General features: G+C 47.2%; 1 protein-coding gene across 1 annotated transcript in view; it reads right to left on the bottom strand.

Moving 5' to 3' along the window:
* Window positions 1-24,260, bottom strand: part of LOC138580135 (rap1 GTPase-activating protein 1-like) — a 713,312-nt gene that overhangs the window by 223,353 nt on the left and 465,699 nt on the right. The window contains exons 10-12 of the mRNA XM_069650446.1: window positions 22,568-22,621; window positions 21,832-21,915; window positions 17,891-17,991 (exon numbers count right to left, since the gene is read on the bottom strand). Of these exons, the coding sequence (XP_069506547.1) occupies window positions 17,891-17,991; window positions 21,832-21,915; window positions 22,568-22,621 (239 nt within the window). The remainder of the gene's footprint in view (window positions 1-17,890; window positions 17,992-21,831; window positions 21,916-22,567; window positions 22,622-24,260) is intronic.

The raw sequence follows: 24,260 nt of genomic DNA, 5'->3' as shown, positions 1-24,260 counted from the left end.
CTTCTTCTTTGTCACAGTCCAATATTTTCCCCCACTTTTCACCTCCTCCTCACAGGGCCTTGCGCCCATCCCTGCAACAGTCACTCTTCCTTGTCTCTTCCTCTTTCTTGTCCTAGTTGCTTTACTTTTTCCTAATCAGGGCATGAGGCCTGGTCAAAGGCCATGCACCGGTGCAAAGTATCCACTTGTCCTGGCCAGAAGACATATAATTTTGCCCACAGAGCTGCAATTAATAGAACCTCATGTTCTGTAGCTTAGAAATAGCCTAATAACATTGCATATGACATTAGTTATGATAGAAAAAGAAGTCTTCAGTGCTACAGGTGTCGTGAAATATTGCATAACAAACCCCTCAAAATGATGTGAAAAAACTTTAATCAAAAGACATTTAAAATAAATGTGCTCAACACGATAAAGCCCTTCTATTCCGTTTATATAGTTTGGTTGAAGTGACGTAAAGCAGCCAGTTTAATGCAACAAAACACATGAAATTCAGCAGTTGTTCGAAGCTATACCACCTAAATTCAAAGTCACTCTCTGGCACACATATAACATCACTTATGAAGTCTGTGTATCATCAACTGTGACATCCCTGGAAACTAGGGTGCACTGATGACATCAAAAATGGCAGCACTGGAAAGTAAATGTAGGTATGGAAAAGTCATGGGCTTCATTACAGGCCCAGCGGTAGCCGTGCCGGTAAAACCAGCCGCTAGCCGTCAGAACCGTAATAAATTATTGGCGCTTGACTACCTGGTGCCACTGGCTATTCCAGGTCCGGTGGCTGGGAAGTCAGGTGCCGGCCATTTTGTTAGTCCCCATTCGCATGGATTCTGATAGGACTCCATGGGAATGGGCACAAGGGAGCACCGGCACCGTTAACAACAGTTACGGCACCAGCCCCGCAGAGTTGCACTGTGCCGGTCCGGTAACAATGGTGCCAGTAGGCTTACCGGTACCATTGTTACCGGACCGGCACAGTTATGAGGCCCATGGCATTCATTTCAAGACATTTGAGGAACGTTCTACAGCTACACATTTAGTGTTTGTGAACAAAGGAGAAATATACAGGATCAAAAAAGACACTAAAAGGTCGATAGACAAGATAAATAAAAATGCTCATGAACCCACAAAGGTCTGCACCATTGGGCCCTCTCAGACTTATAGGCGGGGCAGCGAAAGATGAAGTGCTGCTCATCTTCTATCCTGAAGGGACAGAAAGGGCATGAGGGTGATACGTTCTTGTCCCACTTGGGTGTAAAAGTGGGTAAGCGGTGCACGGGGTCAGGAATGAAACTCTTGACACAAGCTAATCATGGTTTTGGCAAAAGACTGTCATTAATATAAAAGGGGTGGGGAAATGCCTCTCTGTCCCTGCTGTAGAGGTATTTCCCCACCAAAACTAAAGGTCTATCGATGTCAGAATATCCAAAGCAAAACTGTCCTGTATCCAAAGTTCTATTCTGACCTTCACATTCTAATAAATTAACTCTAAGGTGAAAAGGGGAATGTGTTTGGCCTTGAGTTGTATATACGTGTTAAAAAGAAAATACATAACTTCAAAACAAAACTTCCACAAAGTCAGAGTTCATTGTTCCAGAGGGTGGCTCCCTTCCCCGGATTTCTCTGCACTCTCCTTAAGGTTCCTTAGTTTTCTCCTGCCCAACAACACCAGTGGCAAAAATAACGCTTTGTCTGCTGTTCGTTGTCTTGTCACTCCCCTGCCAGGTTTTCTCACTCTCTCAATATGCTTGCATAGTGTTTTGTCAATCCTGATATATATCCTTCTGAGGACCTGCTTGGTGTTTTTATAATATACACTGTTTAGCTTAACACTGTGCTGTATTCTCTCCTGCCAGGACATTCTGATCAGAACACACTTGTAATTCGTATTCGCCTGGTATATTCTCCTGTCAGGGCTTTCCCTCATGTGTACTCTGTGAACACATGTAAACCTGTCAGTCTTGTATTCTTGTTTCACTTCCTTAACTTGCCTGGTGCACTTTCCTGCCAGGGCTTCTCACTCAAATGTAATACATACATTCAGACATTTGCTTTAATTATGTTAGTTGTACTTTGCCATGCATTTGACACACCATGGTGTCCCTGTATCCCTTGGGTGGGCTCACCGGCTTTGGCTGGCGTATGTCAGATCTCCTGCAGTAAGCCTGTGGAGGTTTTGCGGCTCTCTGTCTTCTCTCACTGCCTCTGCACTACTTTGCGGCTTCTCGCAGCTCCCGCCTTCCGGTTTCGCCGGGCTTCAGTTCAGTGGAGTCTGCTTTGCAGCACAGGTGTATGGCCAAAAGCTCTCCATCTGCTTCTGGCATCCTCGCTGCATGCATCCACCTACAATCTGCCTTTCTGCAAAGTCTCTTCACTCCATGGACACTGTTGCTGTCCTCCGGTCTCTTGCTCTGCATCGAGAGAGGTTGCGTGCTCTAGGGTAAGAAACCAAATGGTGTCTCACTGCTCAGTCCCCTGGGAACTGTCATCCAGGCGGCCAGGACACGGCCATCACCTTTGGATCCAGTTCCTGGGGGTGGACCAGTGCGGGAGGATCTCCTGGAGGAGGGGTCCCTAGGGAGTGGGGCACTCGGAGGAGACGCGGTATCCCTGTTCCCATTTTCCTGTAGAACACCCTCTTTCCATGTATTATCTAGGAACTTTAACCCCCCCTTTCCTACACACACTCTGCTGAATGGACAAAGTGCTTCAGGGAAAGACTCACACACAACCAGTCCGTTTGACGTGTCCCAACATCAGGGTCAGGCATATTCAGGAACTTAACCTTAATGACTCGCACCGTATCCTGTTACCTTTCCCCACTGGGATAAAAGGCGGAGCATGAGAGCACCTGGAGAGCGAGGCGAGAAGGGCAAGTGAAGTGAGCAAGACCAGCAGAACGGAAGGGCAGGAAATACCGGGAAGGCGACACGACCATGGAAGCAGAACAGTCGGGACCAGATGGCGAATAAAAGGTTGAGGTCCTACCAGCTGCGGGGTGAATGTCGCTGCAGAATCCCAAAGGGGCAACTTCCGGCTACTGCAGAAGATCACAATGGTACCTCCTTTATGTTGCAAGATGAGGACTTTAAAGGAGGGTAGCAGCGCTAGGCCAAAAGCATTGACTTGACCGAAGATCTTCATAAACTGTATCAGCCACTGCGCGAGCGAAAGCACATTGTAGCAAGAGTGAAGAATGCTGTGTGTGAGAGCAGCCATGAAAGAAAATAACAGAGAAAGGAGGCGAATAGTGAAAGTGGTCATACGAGGGTAAAGTCAAGGGTGCAAGCCGCCCCTTGGACAGTCAAAAGTCTTTGACAAAAAGTGAAACAAAGTATAAAGGTAACCTAAGGAATTATTAGCCCTGCAATGCTAACTGAAAACTGCAGATACCAGAAGGCCTCAGGAGGGGACGGTATAAATCTTTGAACTGTATCCAGTATTGTGAGTTGCGCGTAGGATGGCAGCTGTGAGAAAGCAAAGCCCGATTGTTGAAAATAAATGCAGTCGCTACAATATAACAGAGTGACCCGGCAAGACGCGATCGCCTATCGGAAGTGTCTGTATCGAACTGGCAAGTACTTTGAAGTGAAGGCGTGAAAGACTGCAAAGTTGCAAGTATGATTCTAGCTGTTTGAAGGCTTGTGCCTGATCGAGGGAGGCCAGAGCTATCTACAGAGGAAGGTCTGAGCCCGGCGGAGGGGGACCTGAGAGATTGCAAAGTAACAAGTGTGATGCTGGCGGTTTGAAGGCTTGCACCCAATCGAGGGAAGCCAGAACTGCCTACAGAGGAAGATCTGAGCCCAGAGGAGTGGGACCTCAGTGAAAGTGAACCAAATATTTGTTTAAAAAGACATTAAGAACTCCTGAATGTTATAAGCTAGTAGAACTGGTAAAGTTAACTGAACTGTGATTTCAAGGCTACAGTGAACCCGACAGAGGGATGCCAAGTTTAAGCAAGAGAAAGTGAATACCGCATTTTGATAAAGTGACTGAACAGTGGTGTAAAGACAAAGGTGAACCCAACGAAGGAGTATCATGAGGAAGCCGGGGAAGAGGGGAATCACGCCTGGTGAGGGCTTGGGAAAAGTCTTGTAATGCCCAGCAAAAGAGATTGATTCAAGGGATTCTGCCTTTTTCTGAAGAAACTGCTTCCTGATGACTATAGACTCAAGACTCAAGGGGTGCTCACAGTCATGCCACTGTTCCGCCTTGTCCCGTGATGTAACTCTGGGAAGGGAGTGCATTAGTTCAGCAGTCCTGAACTACTGAAACCCTTTTGGACATTTCAGTTTGCGCTACACTCTTTTGTTACACATATCATTGTCCCACACCCTTTTGCTATATAGAGTAAGGATTTGGCAATAGGTTTATTAGTATAGGCCATTTTGTTTTGACATAACACCGCTAGGACAGCGTTTGCTTTACTTTGAGGCTCGTAACTTGCTCCCATCTTAGATTTAGGTTTAGATTAGGCATTTTTCTCACCCATATACTGTTCAATAAACACGCTTGGATTGTACTCCCTGTGTCTGTTGTAATTCTGATAACCATGCCTTCCTTACACCAGCCAGCGAGGTTGATCCCTTATCAGCTGTATCGCTTGTTTAAATCTACTGGCTTCGGATTGGCTTTCCCGAACACTAGAGGGCAGCATGTGCTTAGGGAATTCAGTAATCCTCATTACTCGGTGCATCTTTTTCGTCCCAGTACTTTTGGGTTTATGGTACTAGAAGTTTGTTTTTGACAAATTGGAATTATAGTTTGACAGAGTGTTTCTAATGGTGTTAGAAGGCACATCCACATATGATAAATCTACAGAATCAAAGTGAATGTCCTCAAAGTCTTTCCTTGGAGGGTGAGGGGAGATATGACAACATGCAAAACAAGGGGGGGTCTGGGAAACTCTCTACCAGCACGAACACAGCCCATTGACTTGTTCTTGGGTAGATGGCCCCTGGGAGTGTCTCAACCAAGTCTTTAGCTCACTGTTCTTTTCACAGAGAAGAAATGTCCCCGCATATCAGTCTTTGTCCTGCCCAGGGGCAGTCCAGCACCGAAATGCTAGGCAATTCTCCTTTGAACAAGTGTACCACAGCAACCCCATACACGTGTTTCAGCCTTGTTGGGCATCATCAGTGAGGTGAAGCTGCGCCTCTCTAAGAACAGTGAGCAAGGGGTCCACGTCTGGATCGCCCTGGTAACTTAGGGTTAGACCCAAAGTTAATTTATGCAAAACAAGGGGGGTCTGGGAAACTCTCTACCAGCACGAACACAGCCCATTGACTTGTTCTTGGGTGGATGGCGCCTGGGAGAGTCTCAACCAAGTCTTTAGCTCACTGTTCTTTTCACAGAGAAGAAATTTCCACACATATCAGTCTTTGTCCTGCCCAGGGGCAGTCCAGCACCGAAATGCTAGGCAATTCTCCTCTGAACAAGAGTACCACAGCAACCCCATACAAGTGTTTCAGTCTTGTTGGGCATCATCAGTGAGGTGAAGCTACGCCTCTCTAAGAACAGTGAGCAAGGAGTCCACGTCTGGATCGCCCTGGTAACTTAGGGTTAGACCCAAAGTTAATTTATGCAAAACAAGGGGGGCCTGGGAGATATGGCAACATGCCATCAATGCATGGGGAATGGCTGGGATATACTCCAAAGGAACTGGGCAATACCATTTATTGTCTGATGAACCTCCTGAGGGCTGCCTCCCTCCATGTGGTCCTCCCTCATATAGCCACCCTCAGGGTCAGGATCAGGTAGCAGCTGCTGTCCCCTCGCCACATGGGGAGAGGCTACCCCGGAAGAGAAGTGATGACTCCATCGGATTCATCAAAGCAGCAAAATGCTTAGGCGAAACTTGATGAAGATACTTTTCGCCTTACGGCTTATTTGGTAATCGAGTTACGGTTCTATGTCCACATTTGTCTTGACTGCAATATATTTTAATGCCAATTTTCCTTAATAACATGCATAATCGTTTCCAGGACCCAATCATTGAAATGATTCTAGATACTACTTTTGTACATAGTACCAAGCTTGTTGGGATCTTCTCACCAGTCTCCGAGACCGATGTTTATTAGCATAGTCTTGACGTGCTTGAACCACTGCAGCACCTTTCCTCCAGGTCTGTGCAACACCTCCTCCATGCCTTCATTATAAAGTGCAAGTGCCTCTGATTTCCACATTTATAGCCCGTATAACACAGGTTGTAAAATAAGGTCATATTTTATTTTTGTTAATCCAACCTCCAGAGCCACCGGAGCAGAAGGAGCACTTAATGGTAGGCCGAGGAGGCGCTTTAGAAATGTATTCTCTGATATTTGGATTGTGGGGCAAGGAGTATGGCCCCACAATTCAGCGCCAACCGCCTGAAATAGCCTGGACACTATAGATTTTGAGGGGAACTGGAACTGCCTTTCCTCCAAGGCGGGATGTGAGGTCGACAATCGCACCACAATGCCACGTACTGATGGTGCTCTTCTCAATTTGTTTAACCCATTTCATATTATTTGACAGAGTCAACCCTAGATAGCTGAATGATTCAACAGTGTCCAATAGATGGTTATTCAAATAACATTTTACAGCAGATCGAAAAGCACGCCTGGCCAGGTCACATATCATAGCCTTGGTTTTAGCTTGGTTGATACTCAGGCCTTTGATGTTGCATAAGGCCTCATGTGTAAAGTTGGTGTTTTAGCCAAAAACACTGCATCATTTGCAAATAGTAGAAGGCTCCATTTGTATACACCTAAGCTGGAGGCATCTTTATCCACTGAGTGCAATGCTGGTGCTATACTGTTAATATACAACAAAACTAGTAACACGGCCAGCACGCAGACCTGCCTTACTTCAATATTAATAAGCACTGTGCCGTTGTTTCTCCACATGGGCCCCAACAAATGTGAGCACTTTTGTTGTGGTATAAAGATTTCATAGCATTGCTAAATCATGTTGGAACACCAAGGTCATGCAGACTTTCCCATAAAAGGTTTCTCGGGACAGTGCAAAATGCAGTTTAAAGGTCTTCAAACGCGAGATATACGTTTCGAGAGTTCAACTGCGCATATTTTTGCAGTATTAGATCCAACCTCATCACTTGAACCCGTCTGGGCGTGGGAATGGTCCTGGAGTAGATTTTTGCGAATGAATCGATCAACGAAATTGGTATAGTTGAACGGTTAATTATTGTCTCCTTTCTTATGAATGGGAATGATCGCCGCCCTCCAGCTTTGCAGAGGCATATTCATGGTAAATATGCCATTTAGGAACTTGGTAAGGAAGAGGATCCAAATACCAGGATCATTTTTTTGCTGATCAGACCAAATGAAATCAGGACCTAAGGCTCTGCCACTTTGCTGTTCCAAGTACTGCCCGGTTCCCTTCAAGAGAAGAGATGAAGATAATCGAAGCACTTACGGGCAGTAATCTTATCCCCATCTCCATGACAGGAATTCCTGTGTCTTTACCAATCCTCACTAATGAGCTATCTTGTGAGTAGAGGAATTGGAAATGCTTGGACCATGCTTCGGGGCAGATGCTATTCGCATACCAACCAGATCTCCTTGCTATTGTACGATACTGTGGCGGTCTCCAGGACCTTCCAAATAGCCGTGTTATATTCAACCTTCTTTTTAAGCAGTAGGGACTCATATTCGTGCCTTAGACTTGTTATTCTCCCCACTTCTACGCAGTCCTTTCACTTTTGTGCCTTTACGAGAGTAGCCTTCACACTTCTGATCGAACCAGCCATGCTTCTTGTGAATTTTTGTTGAATTAGTCCTGCTACATCCTGTGACAAATGGTCCCATGCTCGCCACCACAAGATTATAAAAATCACTGTGTGTAGAATACTCTTATCAACACTGGTAATAATTACTTGTATTCTGATGCAAGAAAAGTGCTTGTTGGAAAAGGGGGGGCCACCTCTGAGTCATTACTCTTGTTGAGTTATGTGGACTCTGAAACGGTAGAGCTTATGCATTTTATTTGTCCAGAATATTTCCAGAGACAGGGGCACTATTAGTGGATCGTGATCACTTTCTGCACACTCTAATATTTTAAAGGACTCAATTTTGCCCCAGTGATTTGAAGATACCATTGTTTTGTTCAGGGTGTGAAAGGTGGCATGGGCTGGACAGTCCTCTATAAAACCTTGCATTACAGGCACTTAGACCATTAAAATAAACAAATGTATGGGTCAACCCTGCTAAAGGATCATTCCAGGTTGATGGCTGCACAGACAGTGCCAGAATACCCCACGTCTCATCCTCTCGAGCCAGCTCTTCTGAAAGTAGAGTGGTTTCGTCAAATATGCAGTTAAAATCACCTACCAATATCAAAATCCTGTTGGGCGACCTGACCATATGGTCGGCAATGTTGTGTAAAGCCAATTCTAATTGGGCAACCGGTCGCAGATTTTATCTCAAATGCAAATTCAGTATGTATATATTCACACCACTGTTGAACCATGCATAACAAATCTGGGGATTCCAATTCCAGTTCATTAAAAGAAGCCCCCTTTGTTTTACCTCTACTAGCTTTTTCTGCTGGTTTAAGGAAAGTACGATAGGTGGGTTTATGGACTGGGCTCGTCAACCACGTTTCCTGTAGACATATAACCATATGGTTCTCCATTAGTTCATGCCAGTCAGGGTCCAGATATTTACTAGCCAGTGCATTAATATTCCATGAATGGATTCACGGACGTGGAGCTTATTGGAAAGATGAGGAACCCCAGCTTGAGAAGTATAGGGGTACACGAAAGTTCAAAAACTCAATCTATAACCGATTGGGATGGAAGGACAGGGGTAGCATTGTCACTCTTGTGTTTGGGGTCCTGGACAAGATTGCTGGAATTAGCAGACACCCACCATAAAGATCAAATCAATAAGATCCCTAGAATTTAAGTGTTAAGGGGCCAGGGGATATGGGTGTTGGCTAATCGTTATGTTAGCTAGGGCTAATATGCAGAATTCTATAGAGTAGACCCTGGAACAAATGTTCCGGGGCAAAAGTTACTTTCTTTCTTTTTTATATATATATTTTATTTTTGCTGGCAGAAGCACACAGAAAACACACACATCAGAGTATTCATTTACATGCACTAAGTACATATTGTGATACAGTAATCAGAAATAGTCATCCTGCTGGAGGCAGGTTAATTCGAGGAAAGACAGGTAATGTCATAATACACTGCGGCACTGGAGTAACATTCTACTGGCCTATGGAAGAGCCGCTGTCAGATGCACTTGCTTCCTGGATGTTAAGGTAACTGTTGAATGCAGTCCAATGGTTCTTAGGGCGAGAGCGAGTGGGGAGCATATCAATATATTCCTCCTCGCAGTTCCTGGACCATATGAGTAAGTTCAGCCATTTTTGGAATGTGGGGGGAGAGGGATTTTCCCAGTTTTGAAGTATGCACTTCTTGGCCACCATACAGTTTATATTCAGAAATGTAGCCATGTCCTTACTGTTCTTAGTTTTCCACACCCCGAATAGCACCCCCAGGGGGTCCGGGTCGATAACACTCTCACTAATCTCTGACAGTGTAGCAAGTATTCTTTCCCAGAATTCTCGCAGTTTATGGCATGTCCAAAACATATGTAAGTGATCTACATTTTCCATCTTACAGCAGGGGCAAGCGTGCATGCCAGTATGAGAAAATTTGGAGATCCTGAGGGGGGTGTAATACAGCCTATTTAGCAGCTTAAATTGCATGGCCTGATACCGGAAGTTGAGGGAGACCCTGTTGGTGTGTGAGCACATTTTCCCCCATAGATGATTGGAGAGCTCGAGGCCTAGTTCTCCAGCCCATTCGTCCCGTGCCCCAGGGGGTTGGGACGGGGTGTTTGTTAGTAGTAACTTATATATTGTGGAGACAATGCCACAGGCGCCTCCCGAATTAGCGATATAGGCAATTCCCTGGGGAGTCGGGGGGCTCTTCTGGGAAGTCGGGCCATGTGGCACGGAAAGCAGCACGGAGTCTTAAGTATTGCAGGAGTTCTAGGGCCGACCCGGAATGACCCGGCCTCCATGTCTGTGGGTTTATAAACTGCCCGTCAGGATAGAAATCGGTCAGAGGCTGGTAGCCCAGATTACTCTAGTGTTGTGAGAGAGCTATATCATGCGTGGGCTCTAATCCGGGGAACCTCCACACGGGGAGCCACTTGTAATAGGGATGCTGGTCCGCTGTCGCCCTAAAGAGACGTCCCCATGCGTGTACGGTGGTGCCGACTGGGTCTATGGGGGAGTCTGGTATATATTGTCGGTGTAGAATTAGCGTCATTACATTAACATTGTCAGCTGCTAGCATTTCCAGTTTAACATGCGGGCGGGAGAGGTCCAAGGGTACCAATGAGAGGCATATTGGGTCTGTGCCGCTAGCCAGTATAGTGTCAAATTGGGGGCAGTGAATCCTCCTCTCTCATATGGAGGGGTCTTTCCGGACCATTTCTTACGTACCACGCCCGAATGCCACAGAAACTGTGCACACATTTTATGTAGTTTCGCAAAGTATGTTCCCCCTGGCCAAATGGGTATGTTAGAGTGTATAAGAATTTAGGTAGCAACACCATCTTGATGAGTGAAAGCATCCCAGCAAGTGACAACGGGAGAGAGCGTCAGCGGGTCATTTTGGTTTCAGCGAGCTGTGCCACTGCCATGTAGTTGTTGGTGAGGAGAGTGTCTTTGGTAATGGATACATGTACCCCCAAGTATTTAATCCCATTGGAAGACCAGTGGAGCGGGTATTCAGTGGCCGGTTGTTGGGTGGAACTAGTGAGAGGGAAGATCTCAGATTTGGTATAGTTAATTGTGAATCCTGAGTAAGTACCGATTCGTGTGATGTCACGTAGTATTGGGTCTAGGTGGGTGGATGGGTCCCTAACGTACAGTAACACGTCATCCGCATACAGGGATATGATCTCAGGAGTGTCTTTTAGGCAAATCCCCCAGTGGGCGTGACATGCTCTATTGTGGTCTGCCATGGGCTCTATTGCTAGGGCAAAAAGGATAGGAGAGAATGGGCAGCCCTGACGGGTGCCTCTGGAGAGCGGGATCAGGGACGATGTTAGGGAGTTGACCCGCACCCTGGCCACTGGGGAGGTGTATAGTAATTTGATATAGTTGATCATGGTAGGGGTTATGCCCATCGTTTCCAGCACCATCCACATGTATCTCCAGGATACCATGTCGAACGCCTTTTGGGCATTCAATGTGACCGCAACCGCATTTGAGCCCTGGTCTATCTGTGACATGACGTTAAGAAGCCGCCTGATGTTATGGGAGGTGGATCTACCAGGTGCGAAGCCCGCCTGATCCTCCTGGACCATGTAAGACATCACTGAGAGAAAGCGGTTCGCTATTACTTTAGCAAAGATCTTTGTGTCTAGATTCAACAATGAGAGGGGTCTATAGGATCCGCATTCCTCACTGGGCTTGCCAGGTTTAAGTGCACCGTAATGACGGTTTCACGCATGGTTGGGGGAAGGGCAGATACGTGAAGGGACTCCTCCCACACCTCCAGGGGTTTGGGGGCCAATAGGGCAATGTGTTCCTGGTAGATTTCAGCCGTGAGTCCATCGGGGCCAGGAGCCTTGCCCTTGGGGAGATCTGAGATGGCGGATCTCATCGAGGTGAAGCGGCGCATCCAGTTGGTCCCTTGTTGCAAGGGAGATACTAGTTGTGGGTATACGGACAATGAGATCCCTCATCAACTGTTCGCTATGCTCAGGAGGCTGGGAGTAGAGGTTTTTGAAGAACTTGGTAAAGATGACAAGTATTTGATGGTCTGACCATTGTGTGGTACCCTGTTCATCTTTGATGCAGGCGATCTGGACCTGTCCCCATTCCCCCCTTGTCAGGGCAGCTAGTGTTTTGCCGAGTCTCTCGCCCTCCCTATACTTCCGCGCTGCAAGAGGGCGGCTGAAGTATTGAACTTCCTTGGTGGCGTGTGTCTTAAATCGCTGAAGTTCCTCACTAATAAGGGCAAGGGTTTAGGGGTCAGCTGATGTTGTACATTGCTGCTCTAGATCACGTAATCTGGATTCGGAACGGCTGAGGTCGGCCCGAATGCTCTTTAGTTCCCCGGCCTCCCAGGATATAGACATTCCTCTAATATAAGCCTTAAAGGCATCCCATCGTGTCCCAATGGTGGGGGCCTGAGGAAGGTTATGCTCAAAGAAAGACTCGATGTCTGCAAGGATATTATCTTTAAACACAATATCGCTCAGTGGTGCGGATTTGAATCACCAGGTGTTGAATGTTGGAGCGGGGGTTTCCAATTCTACCGCCAGGGTAACTGGGCCATGGTCCGAAAGGGTGCAGACCAGTATCCGTGTGCTCCGCCAATCCTCCCCATTATTGCACTTGACACCAGGAATAAGTCAATTCTGGAAGGGGCTGTCATGTACGGAGGAATAGTGGGTATATTCGCGCGACTGTGGATGTAAAAGTCTCCAGGCATCGTGGATGTCGAAGGTTTGGGAGTGTGTCAGTAGCCTGCGCGCCACGCCAGACAGTGGCCTGGGCGCCATCCCTGTTCTATCCATGTTGGTGTCTAGAATGAAGTTCATGTCTCCTCCTCAGATAATTTGGATTCCCATGTATCCCAAAAGTATAGAGACCAGAGTGTCCACGAAATCAGGACTATCTACATTAGGGCCAAATGTGTTTACCAGGAGGTATTCTCTGTTGATGATTGTGCAGTGTAAAATGCATACCAGCCCTCTGGGTCAACATATTTATTATGCATTACAAATTTGATGGATTTATGAATCATTGTTAGGATACCTCTGGCCCGGGTGGAGTAGGTGGTGTAATACCTGTTTCGTTCCCAGGATGTCTCCATATTCTTTGCTAGGGGACCCTCGGAGTGCGTTTCCTGTAGGAGTAATATCTTGCAGCCGTGTCTTTGGGCATGAGCCATAATCTTGTGAGTGGTATTCCAGGACATTATGGTAGTGGGCATTTTAGAAGTCTTGGGTACATCCCAACTCAGGCGATGTCATACATAACTGCTGTCAGAGTTTTCTATCCGGGGATTCCCAGGTGTAGTGTGGTGTGGCTGTGCGCACCAGGCATTTTTAACATAAACCCCCAACCCAACACCACTCCCCTCCCCTCCCTCACCACCTCCCCCAGCTGGGTAGTGTTCCTTCCCACCCCACACCCCCAATAAACCGACTCTCCCTTTAAAACAGAGGTCAGTGGGTAGAACCCAACATGGGTGTACCCCTTTCTTGGCCCAACGGGGGCCAACAAACTGAGGCTTATCATTGCAACTGCAGTGGGGTGCGCTGTTGGCGTGTGGCCGACCTTTTAAAACAAAAAGGGGACAGCGCTTGCTGTCCAGCACATGTTACTGCGGATTATATATTACTTGCATGGCCCCTGATACGAGTAGGCATGACAAAGCAGGATTAGATCAGAAGATTGGATGGCACATGTGACCGTCTCCAGGCACTAGAGGAGGAAGATAGTTAATGTCTATGGGCCCAGAGCGGACCAGTGGCCTAAATGCCCGTAACAGGGAGCCATGATTGCTAAGTTAGCGATACATCTTTGCCATCATCTCATAATGAACGAGAATCACCAGACAGAATGGGCACCCAGATGTGGAACAATTCGTGATTAGTCATCATCATCGTGGCCCCCTCCTGGATTGTGGAGAGGTATTTGTGACTCAATGAACTTCACTGCTTCTTCCAGGACAGTGAAGAAGTACAGTTTCCCATTGTGGGTGATTTTGAGTCGTGCCGGAAACAGTATTGCATAAGGGACATTGCGTTCTCTGAGCAGTCTTTTGACGCCGAGGAACTGGCGCCTCTCCTGTTGCACCCCTACTGAGAAGTCAGGGAAGATCCTAATGGTGTGAGCTTCCAAACACAGGTCCCCCTTCTCACGTGACAGGTGAAGGATGAGGTCCCTGTCCCAGTAATTGAGGATTCTGGCGATGAAGGGCCTGGGAAAGTCGCCCAGTTTGGGGCGTGGTGATAAGGCCTGGTGAGCTTGCTCAAACGTGAAGCATGGTGATAAGGCCGGGTTACCCAGAAGGTCTTTAAGTAGGTTTTCAACAGCGTCTTCCATATGCCCTTTGAGGGCATTCTCCAGGACCCCGACAATGCGCAGGTTGTTCCTATGGGAGCAAGACTCCAAATCATTTCATTTTGCTCTTACGCTCTTCATATCTCGGGTCAGAGAGGCCACCGTGTTTTGAAGTGTATGTATTTCATCTTCATTCACAGAGATTCTGCTTTCAGCGTCAGTGATCCTAGTCCCCGCCTGGTCAACTCAGGATTTGAGTGAGGCGACATTGGCATTAATGTCATCTAATTTTTCATGGAAGGAGGCAAAGTTCTTCGCAAATGATTCCATCGTTGTGGTGAGGTCTGGCACCTGTGCGCTAGGATGAGGATCAGACTCGGGTTCCTCATGAGAGGATGACGTGTGACTCGTCTCGACCCTTGGGACAGGTTTAGTAAACTTATCCATGGCTCCCCCCTTACCGGCTCCGCGGGATCGATTAGACATTGCAAGGTTAGGATCAGGTGCAGCGGCGGTCCTCAGGTGGAGCTCGTGGGAGGATAGATGGTGAGGGCGTGAGGCAGATGGGTGGTCACCAGACACTACCCCAGTGTGAGAAGGATGGTTGGGAGATGACAGCAGCGTATAGAAGTGGCAAAGTTGCAGCGGGATGAGGAGCAGAGGGCCAGCCTGGTGCCAGCAGCAATCAAAAGGTGATTTAACAGAGCTGTGGTGTGGTGCCTCACTCCCATGCAGAGGCAGCATATGCTGCACTAGTAGAGCTGGGTTGGACCATCCCTCCGCTGCTCTCAGCCTCTGCAGGAGGGGGACAGTAACTCGTTGCACATCATGTGAAGGAGCCATGGGGGTCCTAGGGCTGCACCAGCGAGAGGGTGCCGCTGTCCCAGATGGGCCTTGATAGCGCCAGGTAATAGGATATCTTTTGGGACGGTGCGCAAGTGTCTCAGATAGGGCGGGCAGGGGTTTATATGGCCCAGTCCTGGCCCAATGATGTGGCGAGATGCAGGGATATCGAGTATGTGCCCCTGCAGTCTTTTAATGCTTGCCAACTTGATCAATGAGGGGCTGCAAGCGTATCCAACAATGGCGGACGTTTCCCCCGCTACTCACCTGTCAAGAGGGCTCCTCAGCGCAGGCTCGCAGGATAGGGCGCCGAGACAGCAGCTGGGCTCCAGCCCCGCAGCTTCGCACAGACCCCCGGCAGCAGATGGGCCGGCCCTGGGAGCGGAGGGGCCGGGCGCTCCCCAGTATGAGCTCCCATCACAGCCCTTTCAAGGGGCCCAGATGGCGAAGGTCCCGGGTGCTGATCCGGATTCTGGTAAGGCGCCGCAGTGCCAGCCACGGCCGAGGGAGGCAGGGCACAGGAATCCAGGGGCTGGGGGCGCGCAGAGGCAGAAGTATATGCACAGCCGGCCGCCACTGAAGTCGGTGCAGGGCAGTCTCTGGCATCCGGATTCACTGGAATCTTCCCACACACAATCAGGGAGACACAAGCTGCAGATCTGTGGTATCTGGAGCGATGGCGACGTGGCAAACCGCAGATGTGAGCGGATTTTGGTCTAGTCCACACGGAGCTCGAGAGCTAGGCTGTCACGGATTTCCTCCTTTCTCACCTGAGTTCCATCCTTGCAGGAATTCTTGGAAGGAGCCTTCTTGCGTAAGGATCGGGTTTTGCACAAGCCTGTACGAGCATCTTCTGGTTCCAGTGTGCGTTCAGCGTCCAGGGGTACTCGGAGTCTCCGGGAAGTCCAGGAAACGAGGGAGGTGTACTCAGAGCCGGTACACGACATCCGGGAAATAAAGGCAGAGTAAGGAGGCAGGAAGGGAATAGGGGGAAATCAAGGGTCCGGGAACCAGGAAACAAGAGATTAGTTACAGCGAACTACGGAGCACACGTCTAGCCACTGCAAGCGGTAGCATTGAGACGCGCAGGGCCGCGGGTGTGTGGTCTCTTTGTAGAATGAGCTACGTCTGACGTGGAGGCTGGTGGAAGTACCAAGGAGTGCAAGCCCTGTTGTGAGAGAGACCAGGAAGTCCAAAAGGGACCCGTTCTATGGATCATGACATAGGCAGCCATCTTGGGCTGCTCCCCGAGGCAAAAGTTACTTTGACAAAGTCCAAATTGGGATTAGATGGATCACCACATTGAGTGACACTCGTTATATCTGGATGAACCAATGACAAACACCCTTTTGTGTGGGGCAGCTAGTTAATTAGTTTGTTAAGGAATCCGGATGTTCAGTTGCATTCACATAATTAATTTAGCAGGGCTCTAAGGCCGCACTCATCTTTTCGTCTAGAAATAGCATTTTTCCCCCTAATCCATGCGTCCCTAACAACGGGTTAGTAATTAGAGAATATTGACCACTACTCCCTAATCTGTAGGTTGGTTGATTGGGTAACGGAAACAAATAGCACTCAGCAAATGTCGAAGCTATAACTACACCACCAGTTTGTTATTGGCAAACAAAGGTCTGGGGATGTGCCTTTCAGACAATGTGCCTAATGTGGTCTTCTCTTTCGCATGCCCTGATGTTCCTCTCCCTGTCTCTGTATCCTATGCTCCTCTATACATCCTCTTACTCCTAACGCCACCCCAATCACTCCTAATACCTGCGTCTTTCCTCTTCTGTTGTATCTCACTCCTTCTACTACTGCCCATACTCTCTTTCATATTTAAACTCCCCTTCCACACTACTACTCCCTCCTCCTCTGTACTACTCCCTCCCCGTCACTACTACTCTCTGCCCCACCTTCTATTCAGTCACACACCTCTCACTCTCACAACCACTTCATATTCACTCCCTTCACACCCTCCAGTAATCGTGTGTACTAGTCTAACACACACACTCACAACACAGCACCACTTAAACACATCAACCAATACCTCACCTGCTCCAAAAGCCACCGTCCTTCCTCTTGCTGGTCACTTGGTCTGCAACCTCTTCCTCCTCTGACCTCACCTGAATAACTTACACTTTCCTTTTTCTGGGGGTCCTCTTATCCCCCTTCCTATCCTCTGATACCTTTAAATATCGGATTAAGCACCACCCCTGTTCTTTACTTGGAACCACCTTGAGGCAGAAATGGCAGGTATAAGGAAAGATGATTCAAGGCTCCCTCTCCCTAAAACGCTCAGGTAGTGTTGACACATGGCAGTCCATGTTATGTATTGTCCATGGTTGTGTTAAAGGGACTTGGTGTGGCTTTCCTCAAGGCAGGTATAGTCTCTGGTCGGGTGTTTGACATTTTGTTGAAACCGTGGTGGTCTAGGGTTTTTTCTGCAGCTTCTTTGTGGCAGCCACTTAAGCTTTCTGATCTTCTCCAGGCTGCTTCTTTCTCACATGGGACACTGGTGGGTTGTGCCCTTGCTGCTAGTCTTTTTTTGTTGTGGTGTTCACGCTGGGTCTGAAATCAAAAGAGAAAACTCGGCAAGCGTGTGTTTCAAGAGGTATGGGGAAGCCTAAGTGGGTGCTGTTCAAGTTCAAACAGGCACTTCCACACTGGTAGGCCTCCCACCCCACTGTCAGAGGGTTACCCATCCCCTCGTGACAGGGTTCAGTGGTACATAGCAACATATACTGCTTTAAAGAGTTACATGTTGCAGATATAAAAGGCTGTGAAGTATGTTGACAACCACCAGAAAAGTTGTCTTTGCAGCAACAGTGTCTACGAGGAAAGATCTACAGAAAGGGAACATTGTTGCTACAGACTATTTACAAGTTGCTTAGCCTGTTATTTTGAGCAATGAAAAGCAAAAACGAACCCCTCAAATCAAACAATGTAATCCTCTGGAGCACAGGGGCAAATGGACACTCTCGGTAGCAACCCAATGAAGACTCACCCTCGAAAGTTCTGCAGCTGGACCCTTTCTCCCAAGAAGTCCAAGAACTCGATGAAGCCCAGGCTCTCCTCGTTGTTGCTGAAGACTTCCTCCTCTGTTGTCTGAAATAGAAGCGGGGTAAAAAGAGGGAACCCCTTGAGAGATATATCCAACTTAGGGGGAAACATTGACCTGGGACAATCAGGAAATTCCATTAATTGGCCCCACTGCACCGCCAGCGATAAGAAGCTCTAACAGGACTTCTCAGACAAGGTTCAATTCACTGCGTGACTGGAAGGTCTACCCATGAAAGCGTAAATCCCCTGCTCTCAACAGGTCCCCAGAAGGGGCTCTGGCTTGGCTATCACCTCACTAAGAAATTGCCATAACCACAGAGTTGCCCCTGACCCACATACCCTCTGGCATTGCTCGGGTCGTCATTCACCTGACCCACTGGCTGGCATGGTTAAAAGGATGGGCATTTTCTGTAAAGATTATGACAGTGCTGCAGATGACAAGGAACACATTCCACAGGAGAGGAGCCAGAGCAGAGAAGGCCATACTACCTTTACATTTTTTCAGAACTCTTGAAGCTTTTAGTGGATATAGATGAGAATACTAAGATAGCATTGATATCTCCATGGTAACAAGCAGAGATGTGCCAAAGCACATGGCATTCTGGAAATTAAGACATCAGATATCAATTAAGTGCAATTAAAGAAGGTCTTCCTTTCCTAAGGCAATCAGAAAGTGTGGAATCCAGGCTCTAACCACAGCAGAAGCCTGCATGCTATGCTTCACCCTAGTCTTCTCGCAGCTTCCGTCTCTCTAGCCAATCAGCACACTTTGAATAGAGGATTTAACAACCTGCAAAGGTTGCATCACAGACTTCCCTTTGTGCTGTGTACACACTGGGCACTGGCCAACAAGCTGTGTCACCAGAAGCTAGGAGAGGCAGCCCTTTACTGCAGATTCTGTAAGGAGAGAATTGCCCTAGGGCCTGGGGAGGTGTATGGCACGAAACCTGTCTTGGCTATTAATGGATAGCAGTTACCACTCCTGTATGCAGGAAAGATAAAGATGGAACTCTCTGTGAGTGTGCAAAAGGAGGACTATGCCTCGCGATGGCTACATCTTATATACGCCAAATCCAGAAGCTATAGGAAACGTGGCAAGTACAGGAACATGCATGGCACAGAGAACTAGGCAGCTGACTAAGATGGGGGACCAGATGTTGGTAGCCCCTTGTTCTGGGGACCAAGTATGAAGGTTTGCTGCTAATTTATTGTGCCATATTAGCCCCTTTCCATCCTGTTGCCCCTGTAAATTCCCTACACTCAGGCTTGTAACACAGGATATGCTCTGGTGGACACATGTATGTGTGGCAGGGCAACATTGCCACCTGCCGTTTTACAGTGAATATGCCAGGCAGGACAGCAATAGAGTCCTGTGGCAGTGAAAGAAAACATCAGGCACCACAAGACATCTAAGTTTTGCGACTTTGGAACAATGTGTCCTGCAACACAATGCTTGTGAATCCTTGGTATGAATGAGAGATAGGACTTGTAGGTTTGGAGGCTTTGCAGGAGTCTGGAAAGCACATGAGCAACACTGGCGTAGTATTATTAGAAACGTTTCCGACCTTGCCATACATGAGCAATGGCATACATGTGATGGATCTCACTGGCTACAAGACATGATGTGACAGACCTAACTGACTGCGAGACCGTGCCATAGATGAGGGATTTCAGACATGTAATCGACCTCACTGTGTGCTCGCTCTTGCCTTAGATGAGGGAGTTCAGACATGTGACGACCCTAACTGACTGCGGGACCTTGCCATAGATGAGGGATTGTATACATGTGATCGACCTCACTGCATGCTTGTCCTTGCCATAGATGAGAGATTTAAGACATGTGACGGTCCTAACTGACTGCGGGACCTTGCCATACATGAGGGATTGCATACATGTGATGGATCTCACTGGCTACAAGACATGATGTGACAGACCTAACTGACTGCGAGACCGTGCCATCTATGAGGGATTGCATACATGTGATCGACCTCACTGTGTGCTCTCCCTTGCCATAGATGAGAGATTTCAGACATGTGATGGATCTCACTGACTGCAAGACCTTGCCATAGATGGGGAATTGTATACATGTGATGGAGCTCACTGACTGCAAGACCTTGCCATACAGGAGGGATTTCAGACATGATGTGACAGAACTAACTGACTGCGAGACCGTGCCATCTATGAGGGATTGCATACATGTGATCGACCTCACTGTGTGCTCTCCCTTGCCATAGATGAGAGATTTCAGACATGTGATGGAGCTCACTGACTGCAAGACCTTGCCATAGATGAGGGATTTCAGACATGTAATCGACCTCACTGTGTGCTCGCTCTTGTCTTAGATGAGGGATTTCAGACATGTGACGACCCTAACTGACTGCGGGACCTTGCCATAGATGAGGGATTGTATACATGTGATCGACCTCACTGCATGCTTGTCCTTGCCATAGATGAGAGATTTAAGACATGTGACGGTCCTAACTGACTGCGGGACCTTGCCATACATGAGGGATTGCATACATGTGATCGACCTCACTGCGTACTCGCCCTTGCCATAGTTGAGGGATTTCAGACATGTGATGGATCTCACTGACTGCAAGACCTTGCCATAGATGGGGAATTGTATACATGTGATGGAGCTCACTGACTGCAAGACCTTGCCATAGATGAGGGATTTCAGACATGTAATCGACCTCACTGTGTGCTCGCTCTTGCCTTGGATGAGGGATTTCAGACATGTGACGACCCTAACTGACTGCGGGACCTTGCCATAGATGAGGGATTGTATACATGTGATCGACCTCACTGCATGCTTGTCCTTGCCATAGATGAGAGATTTAAGACATGTGACGGTCCTAACTGACTGCGGGACATTGCCATACATGAGGGATTGCATACATGTGATCGACCTCACTGCGTACTCGCCCTTGCCATAGTTGAGGGATTTCAGACATGTGACGACCCTAACTGACTACGAGACCTTGCCATAGATAAGGGATTGCATACATGTGATCAACCTCACTGCATGCTCGCCCTTGCCATAGATGAGGGATTGCATACATGTGATCAACCTCACTGCATGCTCGCCCTTGCCATAGATGAGGGATTGCATACATGTGATCAACCTCATTGCATGCTCGCCCTTGCCATAGATGAAGGATTGCATACATGTGATAGACCTCACTGACTGCAAGACCTTGCCATAGATGAGGGATTTCAGACATGTAATCGACCTCACTGTGTGCTCGCTCTTGCCATAGATGAGGGATTTCAGACATGTGATGACCCTAACTGACTACGAGATCTGCCATAGATGAGGGATTACATACATGTGATCGACCTCACTGCGGGCTCGCTCTTGCCATAGATGAGGGATTTCAGACATGTGATGACTCTAACTGACTACGAGACCTTGTCATAGATGAGGGATTGCATACATGTGATCGACCTCCCTGCATGCTCGCTCTTGCCATAGATGAGGGATTTCAGACATGTGATGACCCTAACTGACTACGAGACCTTGTCATAGATGAGGGATTGCATATATGTGATCGACCTCCCTGCATGCTCGCTCTTGCCATAGATGAGGGATTGCATAAACGGGTTGGACCTCGCTGTATTTGCGCCCTTGCCGTAGATGAGGGATTTCATACATGTGATGGACCTCACTGCCTGTGCACGCTTGCCACAGAGGAGCGATTGCACACAGAGGATGGGTCTCACTGTCTACAGGACAGCAATAGGAACACTGACATCAGCGGGGTACTCTTACCTGAGATCCTCCTAATTGCACACCATTTTCCCAACCATTTCATACATAGCTCATATTTACGGAGCTCGTCAGCAACGTACCGCCCTTGCTTCAAAATGCTGCCAGTGTCTCACCTGCCCAGGTTTCTGGTAGATGATCCCAAACTTGAAGTTATTGCTAATGACATGCTCGTCAAAGGTAACCACCAGCTGGGACGCCTGCAAAAGAGCACAGATTGTCCGTCATCGAGGTTTACATTTTACCAAGCATTGTTCATGCGGGCATAAAAACTAATGACCCACACTAAAGGATGGGCCTAAACGCCAGGATGGCGGGAATTCTGCCAAATTCCTTTCCAGTGACCACCACTCAATACGTCAAATGTACTGCCAGCTGAGAAGCTGTGGTAAAGTGGTGTTAAGCTGTATTTCTGGAGCCCATAGGACTCTTGGGGATTTCTTGATGCTTTACAGCAAGCTACAGTTCCGCTGCCGTAAATCTGACAATTCATAGCCTGCAAATCCTCAACTTCAATCTGAAACGGATTATTTTTCTCTGGAAAGGGACACATTTATAATATATGTTTTGACTGTACTAAAGGAACATATTTACAAAAGTCAAATCCTTGTAACAAATATACCACAATGTGTGCCAATTTTCAAATCATTTAAAATTCATATATTTTTTATAAACAAAAACATGTCCTTACTATACACAAAATACAACCCTATTCACACTCGAATTACAAAAATAACTGCGCATTAATCTCCACAGTTTTACTATATTAATGTAATCTACAACAAGAAAAAGTATTTAACATGTGTGTCACCGATGTCTGTGGCAGCTGCCACTCTTCCAAGAACACCTTACCTTCGGGTACAGGACAGGCAGAAATCTGTCCACGTTGACGTCCTCGCACAGGAGCTACAAAAACATGTGAGACATGTGAGTTGGTATTACACTCGGTTTCCTACCAACATGGACGACAGTGAGGTTTCGGCAACTCTAGTGCGACTGTACGTTTTCCTGGCCTACAAAAGTACCTCCTAATTCAAATGAGCCCCACGAGTGAGTCCATTGCAGACCCATCAGCTCAGCCACTCGGAGCTCTGGGAGAGAGCTTGCTCCAAACATCCTGACTTGAGAAGCAGCCCAGGAACAAGTGTCTCAGCAGTGGAATTGCAGAGAGAGGCATGTGCAAACTAACAGAGACCAATGAAACACAAACGGTGTATACAAGAGTCTGAAGGAATGCTTTTAATTAATGGGGTGTTCTTTCTTGTCTCTTTTTCTGTTCTGTTTTGCTTTCCATGTTCTCTGTACATTGTATCTATGGGGGATGATATTCGTCTGTATTGTGAAGTTGATATTGTGAATTTACAAAACTCTAACAACAATCTATGCTTTGTGTCCTTGCACGGATGAACGTTTGATTGCATGTATACTTGTTTTGACCAACATCTACGGTTTGGGTGGTCTATATCTGTTGTTCGTGAAATATAGGTTGCCAGCACAATTCATTCACACAGCCGTAAGGAGGACCTGTATGGTCGAAACACGTGTTGGCTGTAAAAGATTATTAACTACATATGCTTGACAATATCTAATGGTGGGCCTTTCAATTGACGCAAATGGCCGATGCATATACGTTATTGAGTCCGTAGCGCGAGCAACTAGAGACACAAACCTCTGTGTTTACTATTTGCTCTGGTAACATTGGGGTCTGTGCTGCCACTGGTCCTGTACTGCAGCTGTTGGACCAATCTACTCATTACCAGCGCAGCTCTGACCTTGCAACAGCCCTTCTCTCTTTTTCTTCATTACAAACTGTGTAAAGTTTACTATTTGCATGTTCACTAAATTAACCTTATAGGTTTGCTTATTAATGTATAATTAGGTGCACTAACAAGGCATTAATGAATGCAAAATGTAATATGTTACAACATTATAATAACTGTTTAGTACTGAGTAACTAAATACTAGTTATTGTGTAATGTACACAGAACTACTGGTTCTGCCGTAATTCTGTACAGAATGATTGCTTCACTACCGATTCACCAGGGTTAAAAAGGGAACCCCACACGGTTTTCATCAAGGTCAAACAGCTGGAACCCCAAATGGTCATCTTTCCACGCGTGTAGCAACCAACTGGGGTCAGTGGTACGTTCCACATGAACAGACACAGTGAAAGAAGATCATTGGCGACCTCAAAAATACAGACAACAAATCAGATTCCTGCACATCCTATTAAGTCCTCCGAAACTGGTAAGTTCAAGTAACTTTATCACTTCAAGTTAAAGGATTACAAGAGCAACCCCAGCCCGCTGAGCCCCCAGCTCCTTTCAACCCTCCAACCTCTGCGTCTTTCAAACCCCAGCATTCGAAAGTTCTATATTCTGCAAGACCCACAGTATTCTCCTTCTGTTCTGATAAAAAATATATATATATCACTTCATTTAATTTCATATCACCACCTAATTACATTTCAATGTTTAAGCAGTGAATATTTCACTGAACTATCTTGGTCTTTATATACAACACATCTACTTCCCTTTAAGGACGA

Source organism: Ambystoma mexicanum, chromosome 3p (genome assembly GCF_040938575.1).
Source record: "Ambystoma mexicanum isolate Mex_15411 chromosome 3p, UKY_AmexF1_1, whole genome shotgun sequence".
Lineage (NCBI taxonomy): Eukaryota > Metazoa > Chordata > Amphibia > Caudata > Ambystomatidae > Ambystoma > Ambystoma mexicanum.
Note: the sequence above shows the minus strand (reverse complement) of the source record. Positions and strands in the feature narration are given on the sequence as shown.